At 42.8% G+C, this 12,451-nt stretch overlaps 1 protein-coding gene across 4 annotated transcripts in view; it reads left to right on the forward strand.

The window, feature by feature from the left end:
• The window catches only part of cenpo (centromere protein O), a 34,615-nt gene that overhangs the window by 5,779 nt on the left and 16,385 nt on the right, over positions 1–12,451 (forward strand). For all 4 annotated transcript variants that reach the window (XM_043695217.1, XM_043695215.1, XM_043695218.1 and 1 more), the window contains exons 3-4: positions 5,597–5,729; positions 10,207–10,472. In XM_043695217.1, the coding sequence (XP_043551152.1) occupies positions 5,669–5,729; positions 10,207–10,472 (327 nt within the window). In that variant the 5' untranslated portion in view covers positions 5,597–5,668. The remainder of the gene's footprint in view (positions 1–5,596; positions 5,730–10,206; positions 10,473–12,451) is intronic.

Below are 12,451 nucleotides of genomic sequence, written 5' to 3' on the forward strand. Positions count from 1 at the left end.
GTGTGGTGAGTGCAGAGTGTCTTAAGTCTGTGAGGGGGTGCATGTGTGGGAGTGTGTGTGTCTATAAGGGTGTGTGTGGGTGTCTGTGTGCGCGTCTGTGTGTACCTGTGTCCGTGTGTATGTGAGAATGTGTGTTTGTAGGAATATCTGTGTGTAGTGCAATGGTGATCACCTGTAATGTGACATAAACCCAAGGTCCCGGTTGAGGACCTCCCTATGGGTACACCCCACTCCAACACCGGCATCTCCGAATCATGTCCGTTAAACCAGGTTTGTTGCATTTACCATCAGTGAATTTCTCCATCATAACCTCAGCATGTCAATCCAAATTGTTAATATACACCTCAAACAGCAATGGATTTTCAGTCACAGAAATATCTTTTTGCCATCACTCTCTTTTCTGTCTCTCAGCCAATTTAGGATCTTATGTACAAATTTGTCTTGGATTCATGGATTGTTTATTTCTTAATCAGTTTGCCATGAGAAACCTTATCAAAAAACTTGCTAAATTCCATGTAGACCACATCAAATGCATTATTCTCATTAACATTGCTGGTTACTAGTTGAATGTGCAGCTGAATAACTCACTCAGGAGAGCTTCAGATAAATGGATCATTAAGACCTCCTCCAGGGCAGGTGGGATCTCAAAGAATCATAGAGATGTACAACATGGAAACAGACCCTTCGGTCCAACCCATCCAGGCCGACCAGATATCCCAACCCAATCTAGTCCCACCTGCCAGCACCCAGCCCATATTCTTCCAAGCCCTTCCTATTCATATATCCATCCAAATGCCTCTTAAATGTTGCAATTGTACTAGCCTCCACCACTTCCTCTGGCAGCTCATTCTATACACGTGTCACTCTCTGTGTGAAAAAGTTGCCCTTCCACCACCATCCTCTATCTTCTACCTTTGAGCCAGTTCTGTATTCAAATGGCTGTTTCCCCCTGTATTCCATGAGATCTAATCTTGCTGATCAGTCTCCCATGGGGAACCTTGTCGAACGCCTTACTGAAGTCCATATAGATCACTTCTACCGCTCTGCCCTCATCAATCCTCTTTGTTACTTCCTCAAAATACTCAATCAAGTTTGTGAGACATGATTTCCCATGCACAAAGCCATGTTGACTATCCCTAATCAGTCCTTAGCTTTCCAAATACATGTACATCCTGTCCCTCAGGATTCCCTTCAACAACTTGCCCACCATCGACATCAGGCTCACTGGTCTATAGTTCCCTGGCTTGTCCTTCTTAAACAGTGGCACCATGTTAGCCAACCTCCAGTCTTCCGGCACCTTGCCTATGACTATCGATGATACAAATATCTCAGGACGACACTCGGCAATCACTTCTCTAGCTTCCCACAGAGTTCTCGGGTACACCTGATCAGATCCTGGGGATTAATCCACGTTTACCCATTTCAAGACATCCAGCACTTCCTCCTCTGTAATGTGGACATTTTGCAAGATGTCACCATCTATTTCCCTACAGTCCATATCTTCCATATCCTTTTCCACAGAAAGTACTGATGCAAAATACTCATTTAGTATCTCCCCCATTTTGTGCAGAACCACACAAAGACCTTGCTAATCTTTGAGCGTCCCTCTTCTCTCCCTAGTTACCACTTTGTCCTTAGTATATTTGTAAATCCACTCTTTGGATTCTCCTTAATTTTGTTTGCCAAAGCTATCTCATGTCCCCTTTTTGTCCTCCTGATTTCCCTCTTAAGTATACTCCTACTTCCTTTATATTCTTCGAAGGATTCACTCAATCTATCCTGTCTATACCTTACATATGCTTCTTTCTTTTTCTTAACCAAACCCTCAATTTCTTTAGTTATCCAGCATTCCCTATACCTATCAGCCTTTCCTTTCACCCTAACAGGAATATACTTTCTCTGGATTCTCATTATCTCATTTCTGAAGGCTTCCCATTTTCCAGCGTCCCTTTACCTGCGAACATCTGCCCCCAATCAACTTTTGAAAGTTTATGCCTAATACTGTCAAAATTGGCCTTTCTCCTGTTTAGAACTTCAGCTTTTAGATCTGGTCTATCCTTTTCCATTATGGTCGCTGGCCCCAAAGTGCTCCCCCACTGACACCTCTGTCACCTGCCCTGCCTTAGTTCCCAAGAGTGGGTCAAGTTTGCACCTTCTCTAGTCGGTACATTCACATACTGAATCAGAAAATTGTCTTGTATGCACTTAACAAATTCCTCTCCATCTAAACCTTTAACAATATGGCGGTCCCAGTCGATGTTTGGAAAGTTAAATCCCCTACCATAACTACCCTATTATTCTTACAGATAGCTGCGATCTCCTTACAAGTTTGTTTCTCAATTTCCCTCTGATTATTAGGGGGGTCTATAATACAATCCCAATAAGGTTATCATCCCTTTTTTTATTTCTCAGTTCCACCCAAATAACTTTCCTGGATGTATTTCCGGGAATATCCTCCCTCAGCACAGCTGTAATGCTATCCCTTATCAAAAACGCCACTCCCCCTTCTCTCTTGCCTCCCTTTCTATCCTTCCTGTAGCATTTGTATCCTGGAACATTAAGCTGCCAGTCCTGCCCATCCCTGAGCCATGTTTCTGTAATTGCTATGTTATCCCAGTCCCATGTTCCTAACCATGCCCTGAGTTCATCTGCCTTCCCTGTTAGGCCCCTTGCATTGAAATAAATGCAGTTTAATTTATTATTCCTACCTTGTCCCTGCCTGCCCTGACTGTTTGACTCACTTATGTTCTCAACTGTACCAGTCTCAGATTGATCTCTTTCCTCACTATCTCCCTGGGTCCCAACCCCCCCATCTTACTAGTTTAAATCCTCCTGAACAGCTCTAGAAAATCTCCCTGCCAGTATATTAGTCCCCTTCCAATTTAGGTGCAATCCATCCTTCTTTTACAAGTCACTTCTACCCCAAAAGAGATTTCAATGATTCAAAAATGTGAATCCTTCTCCCATACACCAGTTCAGCCATGCATTCATCTGCTCTATCCTCCTATTTCTGCCCTCACTAGCTTGTAGCACCAGGAGTAATCCAGATATTACTACTCTCGCGAACCTCCTTTTTAAATTTCTGCCTGACTCTCTATAATCTCCTTTCAGAATCTCAACCTTTTCCCTTCCTATGTCGTTGGTTCCAATCTGTACAAGATCTGTACAAGAAGGATTGGTTATACTGAAACTGGAGGGGCACCAATCTACTTGCTAGTGCCACTCGGGTGGAATTAAACTAGTGTGGCGGCAGGGTGGGGAAACAGTACTAAGTCAGCATGTGGAGTGATTGAGGACATGGTCGATGTTAAGTCAAGTGAGTCTAATTAGATGAATAGGCAGGACCAGGTTAATGAACATAGTGGGACTATCATCTGAAGTGCATTTAGTTGTCGATCTCAATGCATTTCAAAACACCCAACACTTCCTCCATCATTATGTTGACCTGCCTGAGAGTATTCACACACCTTTCCCTAACCTCAACATCCCTCATATCCCTCTCTTTGGTGAATACTGATATGAAGTACTCATTAAGGATCCACACATAACTGTTCTCCTTTATCCTTGAGTGTGCCTACTCTTTCCCCAGCCACTCTCTTGCTCCCAACATATGTATAAAATGCCTTGGGATTCTCCTTAACCCTGCTGGCCGAGAACATTGAGGAACAGTATGTTTTTCCTTCTTGTTAGTTAACTCAGTACCTGTCGCAGACCTCGTCTAGCAGCAATGTCCTTTAGGACCCAAAAATAAAATCACCCAACCAGAGTACATCCTTGTTCCTTTGCTACTTAGTCATCCTCCCAACAGTGTTTAACGTGGAGCAGCACTGATTCATCAGCCAAAACCAAAGGGGTGGGGGTGTTCAATAAGTTATGATCAGCAAGAGATTCCTTGCCCTCGTTGACATGATGCTACTGGACTTCACTGGATCTAGAATTAATGTTGGGGATTTCGAGGGCTCCCTTCCAATTGAAAATCAAAGTACCAATGCCTCTCAAACAAAAACAGAAATTGCTGGAAAAGTTCGGCTAGTCTAGTAGCATCTGTGAAGAGAAATCAGAGTTAACAATTCAGGTCTAGTGACTCTTGCTCAGACTTGCTGAGCTTTTCTAACAATTTTTATTTTGTTTCTGATTTACAGCATCTGTGGTTCTTTCTGTTTTTGTTTAGTGCCAGTACCTGTGCTTTGCCGAAACTGGTTGTGGGACAGTACAAATCCAGTAATGGTGCTGTCTGGGAAGTTGTGTGTAAGATATGATTACATAAATATGACAGTGTCAAGTTGTTACTTGACTAGTCTATGAAACTGCTCTCCAAATTTTGGCAGTAAGAAAGGATGATTTTACAAAGTCAACATTGCTGAGTTTGCTGTTGTCATTTCTGGTGTCTAGGTGTCATTCGTTTGAGATCTTTTAGCTATTTGATACAATTGAATGGCTCTCTTGGCCATTTCAAAGGGCAGTTAAGAGTCAACCACATTGCTGTAGGTCAGACTAACTCAGGATAGCAGTTTCTTTCTCTATCTTGATCAACTGGACCAATGGGCTGAGGGATGACAGTTAGCATTTAATTTAGATAAATGCAAAGTGTTACATTTTGATAAGGAAAACCAGGACAGAATTTAAATAGTCAATGGTAGAACCTTGGGGAGAACAGAGATCTAGGGGTACAGGTTCATAGATCCTTGAAAATGGAGTCACAGGTAGTCAGGGTGGTGAAGAAGGCTATGAGCTGTCATCGATCAGAGGATTGAGTATTGGAGTTGGGACAACTTGTTGCAGCTGCACAATTCGTTGGTAAGGCCACATTTGGAGCACTGTGTGCAGTTTGTGTCACCCTACTGTAGAAAAGATACTATTAAACTAGAAAGAGTGCAGAAAAGATTTACCAGGATGCTAAGAGGACTAGAAGGTTGAGTTATAAGGGGAGGTTGGATAGGCTGGGACTTTTCCTGGAGTGTTGGAGACTGAGGGGGTGGCCTTGTAGAGGTATATCAAATCATGGGAGGTATAAATAAGGAAGGTAGCTGTCAGCTTTTCCCAGTAGGGGAGTCTAAAGCTAGAGGTCATAGGTTTAAGGTAAGAGGGGAGAGGTACAAAAGGGTCTAGAGAGGCAATTGTTTTCACACACAGGATGGGGGCTGCCAGAGGTAGTGGTGGAATTAAATACAATTTTGACATTTGTACATGGATGGGATAGCTATGGAGGGATATGGATCAAACACAGGCAAATGGTAGGGGTTTAAATTATGAAAGCTGGGTGGCATTGGCTAGTTGGGCCGAAGGGCCTGTTTCCATGCAGTAAACCTCTCTTACTGTAAGGATATGACTGGCTCAGATAGGATTTTGAGAATCAATAATAATTTCATTTCATGGTCACCATTACTGAAACTGGCTTTTAATTCCAGATTCTTATTGAAATTCTGCTAGTTGCTGTGTTGGGATATGATCCTGTTTCCCCATAGCAGCACTGGGGGCTAGGAAGACCCTGCTGTTGTGTAAGATATCGGGTCAAGTGCAATATTGAGTATGATCAGCTTGTAAGAGCTCTCTTTGTCTGATATTCCCACACTGACACTAGCTCTTTTATATGCAGTCCTTGTTAGATATTCTGGCAGAGACACGAACAGTCTCAGTCCCACTGTTGGACAAAGTGGATGTTAGTGCCATGTTACTGAAAGGGAGAGTCAAGACTCTGCAGGACATTCTGGATGCATATAACCTTGCAGGTGAGTTCCTGTTCATCCTTGAACATCACTCAACTTACATAAATTTATTGTGGGATAGTGAGTACCAACTGCACACAAAATTGTTGACCACAATAATAATACTGATAATACGAAAACATGGATGAAAATAAATAAGAGCAGCAGTGGACCATTCAGCCACTTGAATACAATTATGGCTGATTGTCAACCTTAATTCTATTTTTCAAACCCTTTATACTGCAAAACTCTTTCTTAACAATATTCATAGAGTCATAGGGATGTACAGCATGGAAACAGACCTTTTGGTTCAACTCATTCATGCCGATCAGATATCCTAAATTAATCTAGTCCCACTTGCCAGCACTTGGACTATATCCTTTAAGCCTTTCCTATTCATATACCCATCCAGATATCTTTTAGATGTTGTAATTGTACCAGCCTGTGTCATTTCCTCTGGCAGCTCATTCCATATACACACCACCCTGTGCATGATAAAATTGGCCCTTAGGACCTTTTTAAATTTTTCTCCTCTCTCCTTAAACCTATAACCTTGAGTTTTGGACCGCCCTACCCTGGGGAAAAGATCTTGACTATTCACCCAATCCATGCCCCTCATGATTGTAGAAACTTCTATAAGGTCACCCCTCAGCCCCAATCTACAGTGCACCATAAGACCATCCATAGCACTGGGCAGAGAATTCCAAAGAATTACAACTCTTAGGTTGAAGAAGTTTCATTCCTAAATCATTGCATCCTTGTCCTGAGACTGTGCCCCCATGTCTAGATTGCCCAGTCAGAAGAAACCACCTTCCTGTATCTGGCCTGTTTCAATGAAATTGACTCTCATTCTAAACCCCAAGAATCTGAGCTCACTTAGCCTATCATCCCAGGGACTAATTTAGTGTACCTTTGCTGTGCTGTCTTCAGTACAAGCAAATATTTCTTTAAATGTCAAGAATAAAGCTGTATATAATATTCCAGATGTGGTCTCACCAAGCCCCTATATAATTGCTCCAATCCACTTGCAGTAAAGGCTGACCTGACATTTGTCTTCCAAATTGATTGCTGTATCTACCTCTTAACTGAGTTACTCAAATAAGATAGGATAGTGGTGAGAAACGACTTAGGAGGATTTTGGGAGAAGTCTGATTTCTCACCACAACTGAGAAGGGGATTATGGAGGACCTGGTGCTCGGTAGGAAGATGGGCATCCAACAGGGCTGTAGTCTGGGAGGATTCTGGGAAATGTAAGCTTGCATACTATGACTGACCTAGTGTCAAAGAAACTGAAGAAGTCTCCTTCGACTCATCCTGAAGGCATTGACTAAAAGATAGGAAACAGAGGGGACGTGTAGATGGGCATTCTCAGATTGGAGATGAGTTGGTGTTCCCAGGAATCAATGTTAGTACCCTTGACTTTTCTAATTTATATAGATGATTTAGCAGTGGGTGTTGAGGCAAAATCTCTAAATGTGCAGATCTCCTGAGCTTCGGAGAATAGGGAATTGTGAGGATGATGCTTACCCAGTTCAGAGGGACATTGACAAGTTGCCAAATGGTTAGAAATCTGGCAGATGAATTTCAGTGTGGAGAAATGCAAGTTTAATGCAAGACCATACAGGCTTAATAGTGCAACTTTGAGGGGAGTACAGGAGCAGAGGAACCTTGGTGTTCACATGCATAATTCTCTGAAGATGGCCAGGGAAGTTGAAACAGTTGTTAAGGAGGCTTATTGGTTCCTTGGCTTTTTTAATAGAGGCATAGAATATAAAAGCAAGGAAGTAATGCCACCCCTTTGCAATCATTGGTCAGCCCAGATTTGGAGTATTGGGTTCATTTCTGGGCACCTTATTTAGGGAAATATATTAAAACCCTGGAGAGAACTCAAAGGAGATTTAGTAGAATGATACCAGGAATGAGGGTTTTAAACATAAGGAAAATTAGAGGAATTGGACTTATTGTCCTGGGTGCAGAGAAGATTAAGTGATCTTATTGAAATGTGTTCAAAATTATGAACAATTTTGACAGGGTTAAGAAGGATATTCTGTCTCCACAAGGTGGTATGTCATTAACTTGGGGTAATGATTTCAAGATGTCAGCGAGAGAGCTAGAAGTGAGGTGAGGAGAAACCTCTTTGTTCAGGAAGTTTTGGGATGAGGATGCATTGCTGGGAGAATGGTAGAGGAAAATTCTGTACAAGGTTTCAAAGAGAGCTGGATATATATTTTAAAGAGAATTTAAAGGGCTGTGGAGTTGGGGCTGGAGAATGGGAATGGTTGTAGTTCTTTTGGGAGACGGTACAGACGCATTGGGTCAAAAGGCCTCCTTCTCTATGGTAAATTCCATAAAACAAAATGAAACAAAGAACTGCAGATACTAGAAATCTGAAACAAAAACCAAAATTGCTAGAGAATTTCAGCAGGTCTAGCAGCATTAGTAGAGAGAAAGCAGAGTTAAAGTTTCAAGTCTGGTGAGCTTTCTTCAGAACTAGTAATAGCTCTGAAAAAGTGGTAAATATACTGAAGATGCGGTTGGGGAAGGGTGTGGGAAGTAATAAGCGAATGGTGGAGACTTTGCCCAGAGAGAGAAAAACGGTTAGGCAGACAAAGGGATGGATAATGGTAAGCCTGAGAGAAAGAAAAGCTGCTAATGCTGGCAAATGGGAGTGTGAGTTGGCTGTGCTGAAGGCAGTTCCTGTCACAGTAGGTCCAAGCGTGTGAGGTGGGTGAAAGACATAGAGGAAGGTGTTCTGGTTCTAAAATTATTAAACTTGATATTGAGTCTTGAAGGCTGAAAAGTCCCTAAGCAGAAAATGAGATGCTGACCTTTAAAACCTGGCAACTATAAACCATAAACCTAACACTTCTGTGGTCAGTAGGTTACTTGAGAAGATTCTGAGGGATAAGATACAACATGAATTTGGAAAGATAGGGTTTGATTAGCAGTCAGCATGGCTTTGTGCATGGGGTATCATGCCTCAGAAGCTTATTAGAGTTATTTGATGAAATGACAAGGAAAATTGAGGAGGGCAAGACGATAGACATAGGTCTTACAGAAATCTATACAGACTTTGATAAAATTCCACATGGTAGGCTACTCTGAAAGGTTAGGGGCAGCTGGCAAATGGGATACACAATTGGCTTGATGGTAGGAAGCAGAGAGTAATAGTGGAAGGATGCTTGTCGGACTGGAGGCTTGTGATTAGTGGAGTGCCTCAGGGGTTGGTGCTGGCCCAGAGCTGGTTGTTATCTATATCAATGATTAATAAGTTTATCGATGACACTAAAATAGGCGGTATTGTGGACAGTGAGGAAGGTTATCAGAAATTGCAGCAGGACCTTGATCAGCTGGGGAAGTGGGCCAAGAAATGGAGTATAATATAGATAAGTGTTAGCTCTTGCATTTTGGAAAATCAAATCTAGATATGAATTACATGTTAAATGGTAGGGCCTTCAGGAGTGTAGTGGAACAGAGCGACCTTGGATTTCAGGTACGTGGTTCTCTGAAAGTGGAGTCCCAGGTAGACAGAGCAGTGGAGAAGGCTTTTGGCACACTGGCCTCCATCAGTCAGGCAATTGAGTATAGGAGTTGGGAAATTATGTTGCAGTTATACATGATGTTGGTGAGAATACAGTTGGAGCATTGTGTTTAGTTTTGGTCACCTTGCCATAGGAAGGACGTTATCAAACTGGAAACGGTGCAGAAGAAAATTACAAGAATTTTGCCAGGACTCAAGGGTCTGAATAATAAGGAGCAGTTGGACAAGCTAGACCCTTTTTTCTTTTGAGCGTATGAGACTGAGTGGGGATCTTACAGAAATGTGTAATATCATAAGAGGCTTGGGTAGGATGAATGCATTCAGCCTTTTTCCCAGGGTTGGGGAATCGAGGACTAGAGGGCATCAGTTTAAGGTTAGAGGGGAAAGAATAAAAGGTTATCTGAGGAGCAACTTTTTACACAGAGGGTGGTACGCATATGGAATGAGCTGCCAGCGGAAGTTGTTGAAGCGGGTACATTAATAACATTTAAAAGGCATTTGAACAAATACATGGATAGGAAAGGATATGGGCCAGGGAAATGGGGTTAGCGTAGTTGGACATTTTGGTTGGCATGGACCAGTTTGGCCAAAGGGCCTGTCTCCATGCCATAGGACTCTATGACTCTATTTTATACTCTGTTTATAAGTCAGCCCTGATTCAGGTAAAATATCAGCAGCTTTGAAGGTCAGATTAGACATGATCCATGGTTTGCTTTTATCATAACCGTGGGTTCTGTTTACTCTTTTGGGTTAAATTAGTTCCAGCCAATCTACTTGGAGCACCTTTTATCTTTTGATAGTATATTGTAATTTAGTGGATAGATTAAGGCCACTTATCCCTAGACTGATGCGAGATTTTGGTGAAGTATCAGAGACACTCGGGCATCAGAAGGAGAGGCAAAAACGTCTGTTTGGATGATCACTGTTGGTTACACTTGATCTTTTTCTGTCTCTGTGTAGGAGTTAGTGTTAAGGTGAGAGAGCCAAGCTCTACATTCTCTTTCTGTATCAGCACTGCACATGAGGGTATCTACCTAGACTCTTATTACCTGGACATTCACACCAAGCATCCATGCAAGATAATTCAGCACAACATACCTGCCTTCATCCCTCTGGAGCAGACAGCTCGCAAGTACCTGCAGAATGACCTTGGGCAGTTCATGGATGTGCTGCGAGATGCCCTGAATGCCTATGCCAGCAGAAGATATCAGGTGGAGCAATTACAGGTATAATTGGTACACAGTGATTCAGCTGAATAATATTCAGATGGAATAAAGCACTCTCAACTATTTTAAACTGAAAGTAAACCTTCCTTCCTGTAAAATACTCCCAGAGCAGGCACAGCAATGGTTGAGATACGGAGTAAAGCCCTCTCTAAAAAGCCCTCTCTAAAAAGCCCTCTCTAAACTAAAAGTAAACAGCAGGTAAAGCTCTCTCAACTACATCTAGGACAGGGACAGACAGACTAAAGTTTACTCTCCTATTCTAACAAAAAATAACGCTTCTTGTACACTGCCCCTACCAAGCACCCCAGGACAGTACAGCACAGGGCTATTTGATAATAAAGTGCCATATATATATGTGTGGATGAGTAATCCAGAGGCAGAAATTAAAATCCCATACAGCAGCTGAGAATTCAAATTTAGTAAATTAAGTAGATCTCAGATGAAAAGTGGTCTTCATAATAATGATCACGTGACAAATGAATTATTGAGAAAACCTGCCTTATTTTAAAATTTGCCATCCTCATCTAGACTAACCTAAAAAAAAACAGCTTGCTACCACCTTCTCAAGGGTGTTTAGAGATGGACAATAATTTCTGGCTTTGCCAGCCATGTCCACGCCCCGTGAATGAAAGCTCTCTCTGTTTTCTTCCAACAAACACTCAGAGTAGGTACTGAAAGAGTTCAAAGCTTTCCACATGAGGATTCTTTAATGCTAATTAAAGAATCATACTGCACAGATGAAGGGGAGGTGGCAACCTGGTAGTATTATTGCTGAGCTGCTAATCCAGAGACCCAGGGAATGTTTTGGCAACCTGGGTTTGAATCCTTCCATGGCAGATGGTAGAATGACTGACTGCGTGTGCCCATGGTCAGTTGTCATAAATGCCCATCTGCATCAGTAATTTCCTTAGCAAAGGGAGCGGTGAGTCACTGATTTGAGCTTTTAAATTTGAAGTCAGAGAGCAGAGATTTCTGGAAAAGGAGGGACTTCTTATTTTTATTTCCATCCAGCGAAATAAGTCAGTGTTTTCTCAACCAGAGATCCTACCTTCGTAGGGCCTCCCACCCAACAACCTCCGCTAACCTTAAAGACCAGAGACATATCAGGTAAGCGTCTCTTCTTTTTTACTTTGTGATAAGGGGACTAGCAGGGATGGCAGTGCAGGGACAGCTATGTTCCTCCTGTATGATGTTTGAGGTGAAGGATGCCATTAGTGTCCCATCCAAGTACATCTGCAGGAAGTGCGCCCAACTCTCGCTCCTCCAAGACCGTGTTAGGGAACTGGATGAACTTCGGATCATTCAGGAGGCAGAGGCTGTGATAGATAAGAGTTACAGGGAAGTAGTTACTCCTAGGCACGAAGTAAGCTGGGTAACTGTTCGAAGGGGGAAAAAACAGTCAGTGGAGGGATCCCCTGTGGTCGTTCCCCTGAAAAACATGTATGTCGTTTTGGATACTGTTGAGGGGGACGACTTACAGGGGTATGCAGTGGGGCCCAGGTCTCTGGCACAGAGCCTGTCCCTGTTGCACAGAAGGGAAGGAGGGAAAGGAGGAGAGTGTTAGTCATTGGGGACTCAATAGGTAGAGGCTCAGATAGAAGGTTTGTTGGGAACGAACGAGACTCGTGGTTGGTGTGTTGCCTCCCAGGTGCCAGGGTCCGTGATGTCTCTGATCGTATCTTTGGGGTCCTGAATGGAGAGGTGACCAGCCTCAAGTTGTTGTCCATGTGGGTACCAACGACATAGGTAGAAAGAGGGATAGGGATGTAAGGCAGGATTTCAGGGAACTAGGGTGGAAGCTGAGAGCTAAAACAAACAGAGTTGTTATCTCTGGTTTGTTACCCGTGCCACGTGATAGCGAGGCAAGGAATAGGGGGAGATTTCAGCTGTTGAAACTTTATTGCTGGAACAGCACAGCAGGTCAGGCAGCATCCAGGGAACAGGAGATTCGACGTTTCGGGCACAGGCCCTTCTTCAGG

This window comes from Chiloscyllium plagiosum, chromosome 9 (genome assembly GCF_004010195.1).
Source record: "Chiloscyllium plagiosum isolate BGI_BamShark_2017 chromosome 9, ASM401019v2, whole genome shotgun sequence".
NCBI classification, from domain to species: domain Eukaryota; kingdom Metazoa; phylum Chordata; class Chondrichthyes; order Orectolobiformes; family Hemiscylliidae; genus Chiloscyllium; species Chiloscyllium plagiosum.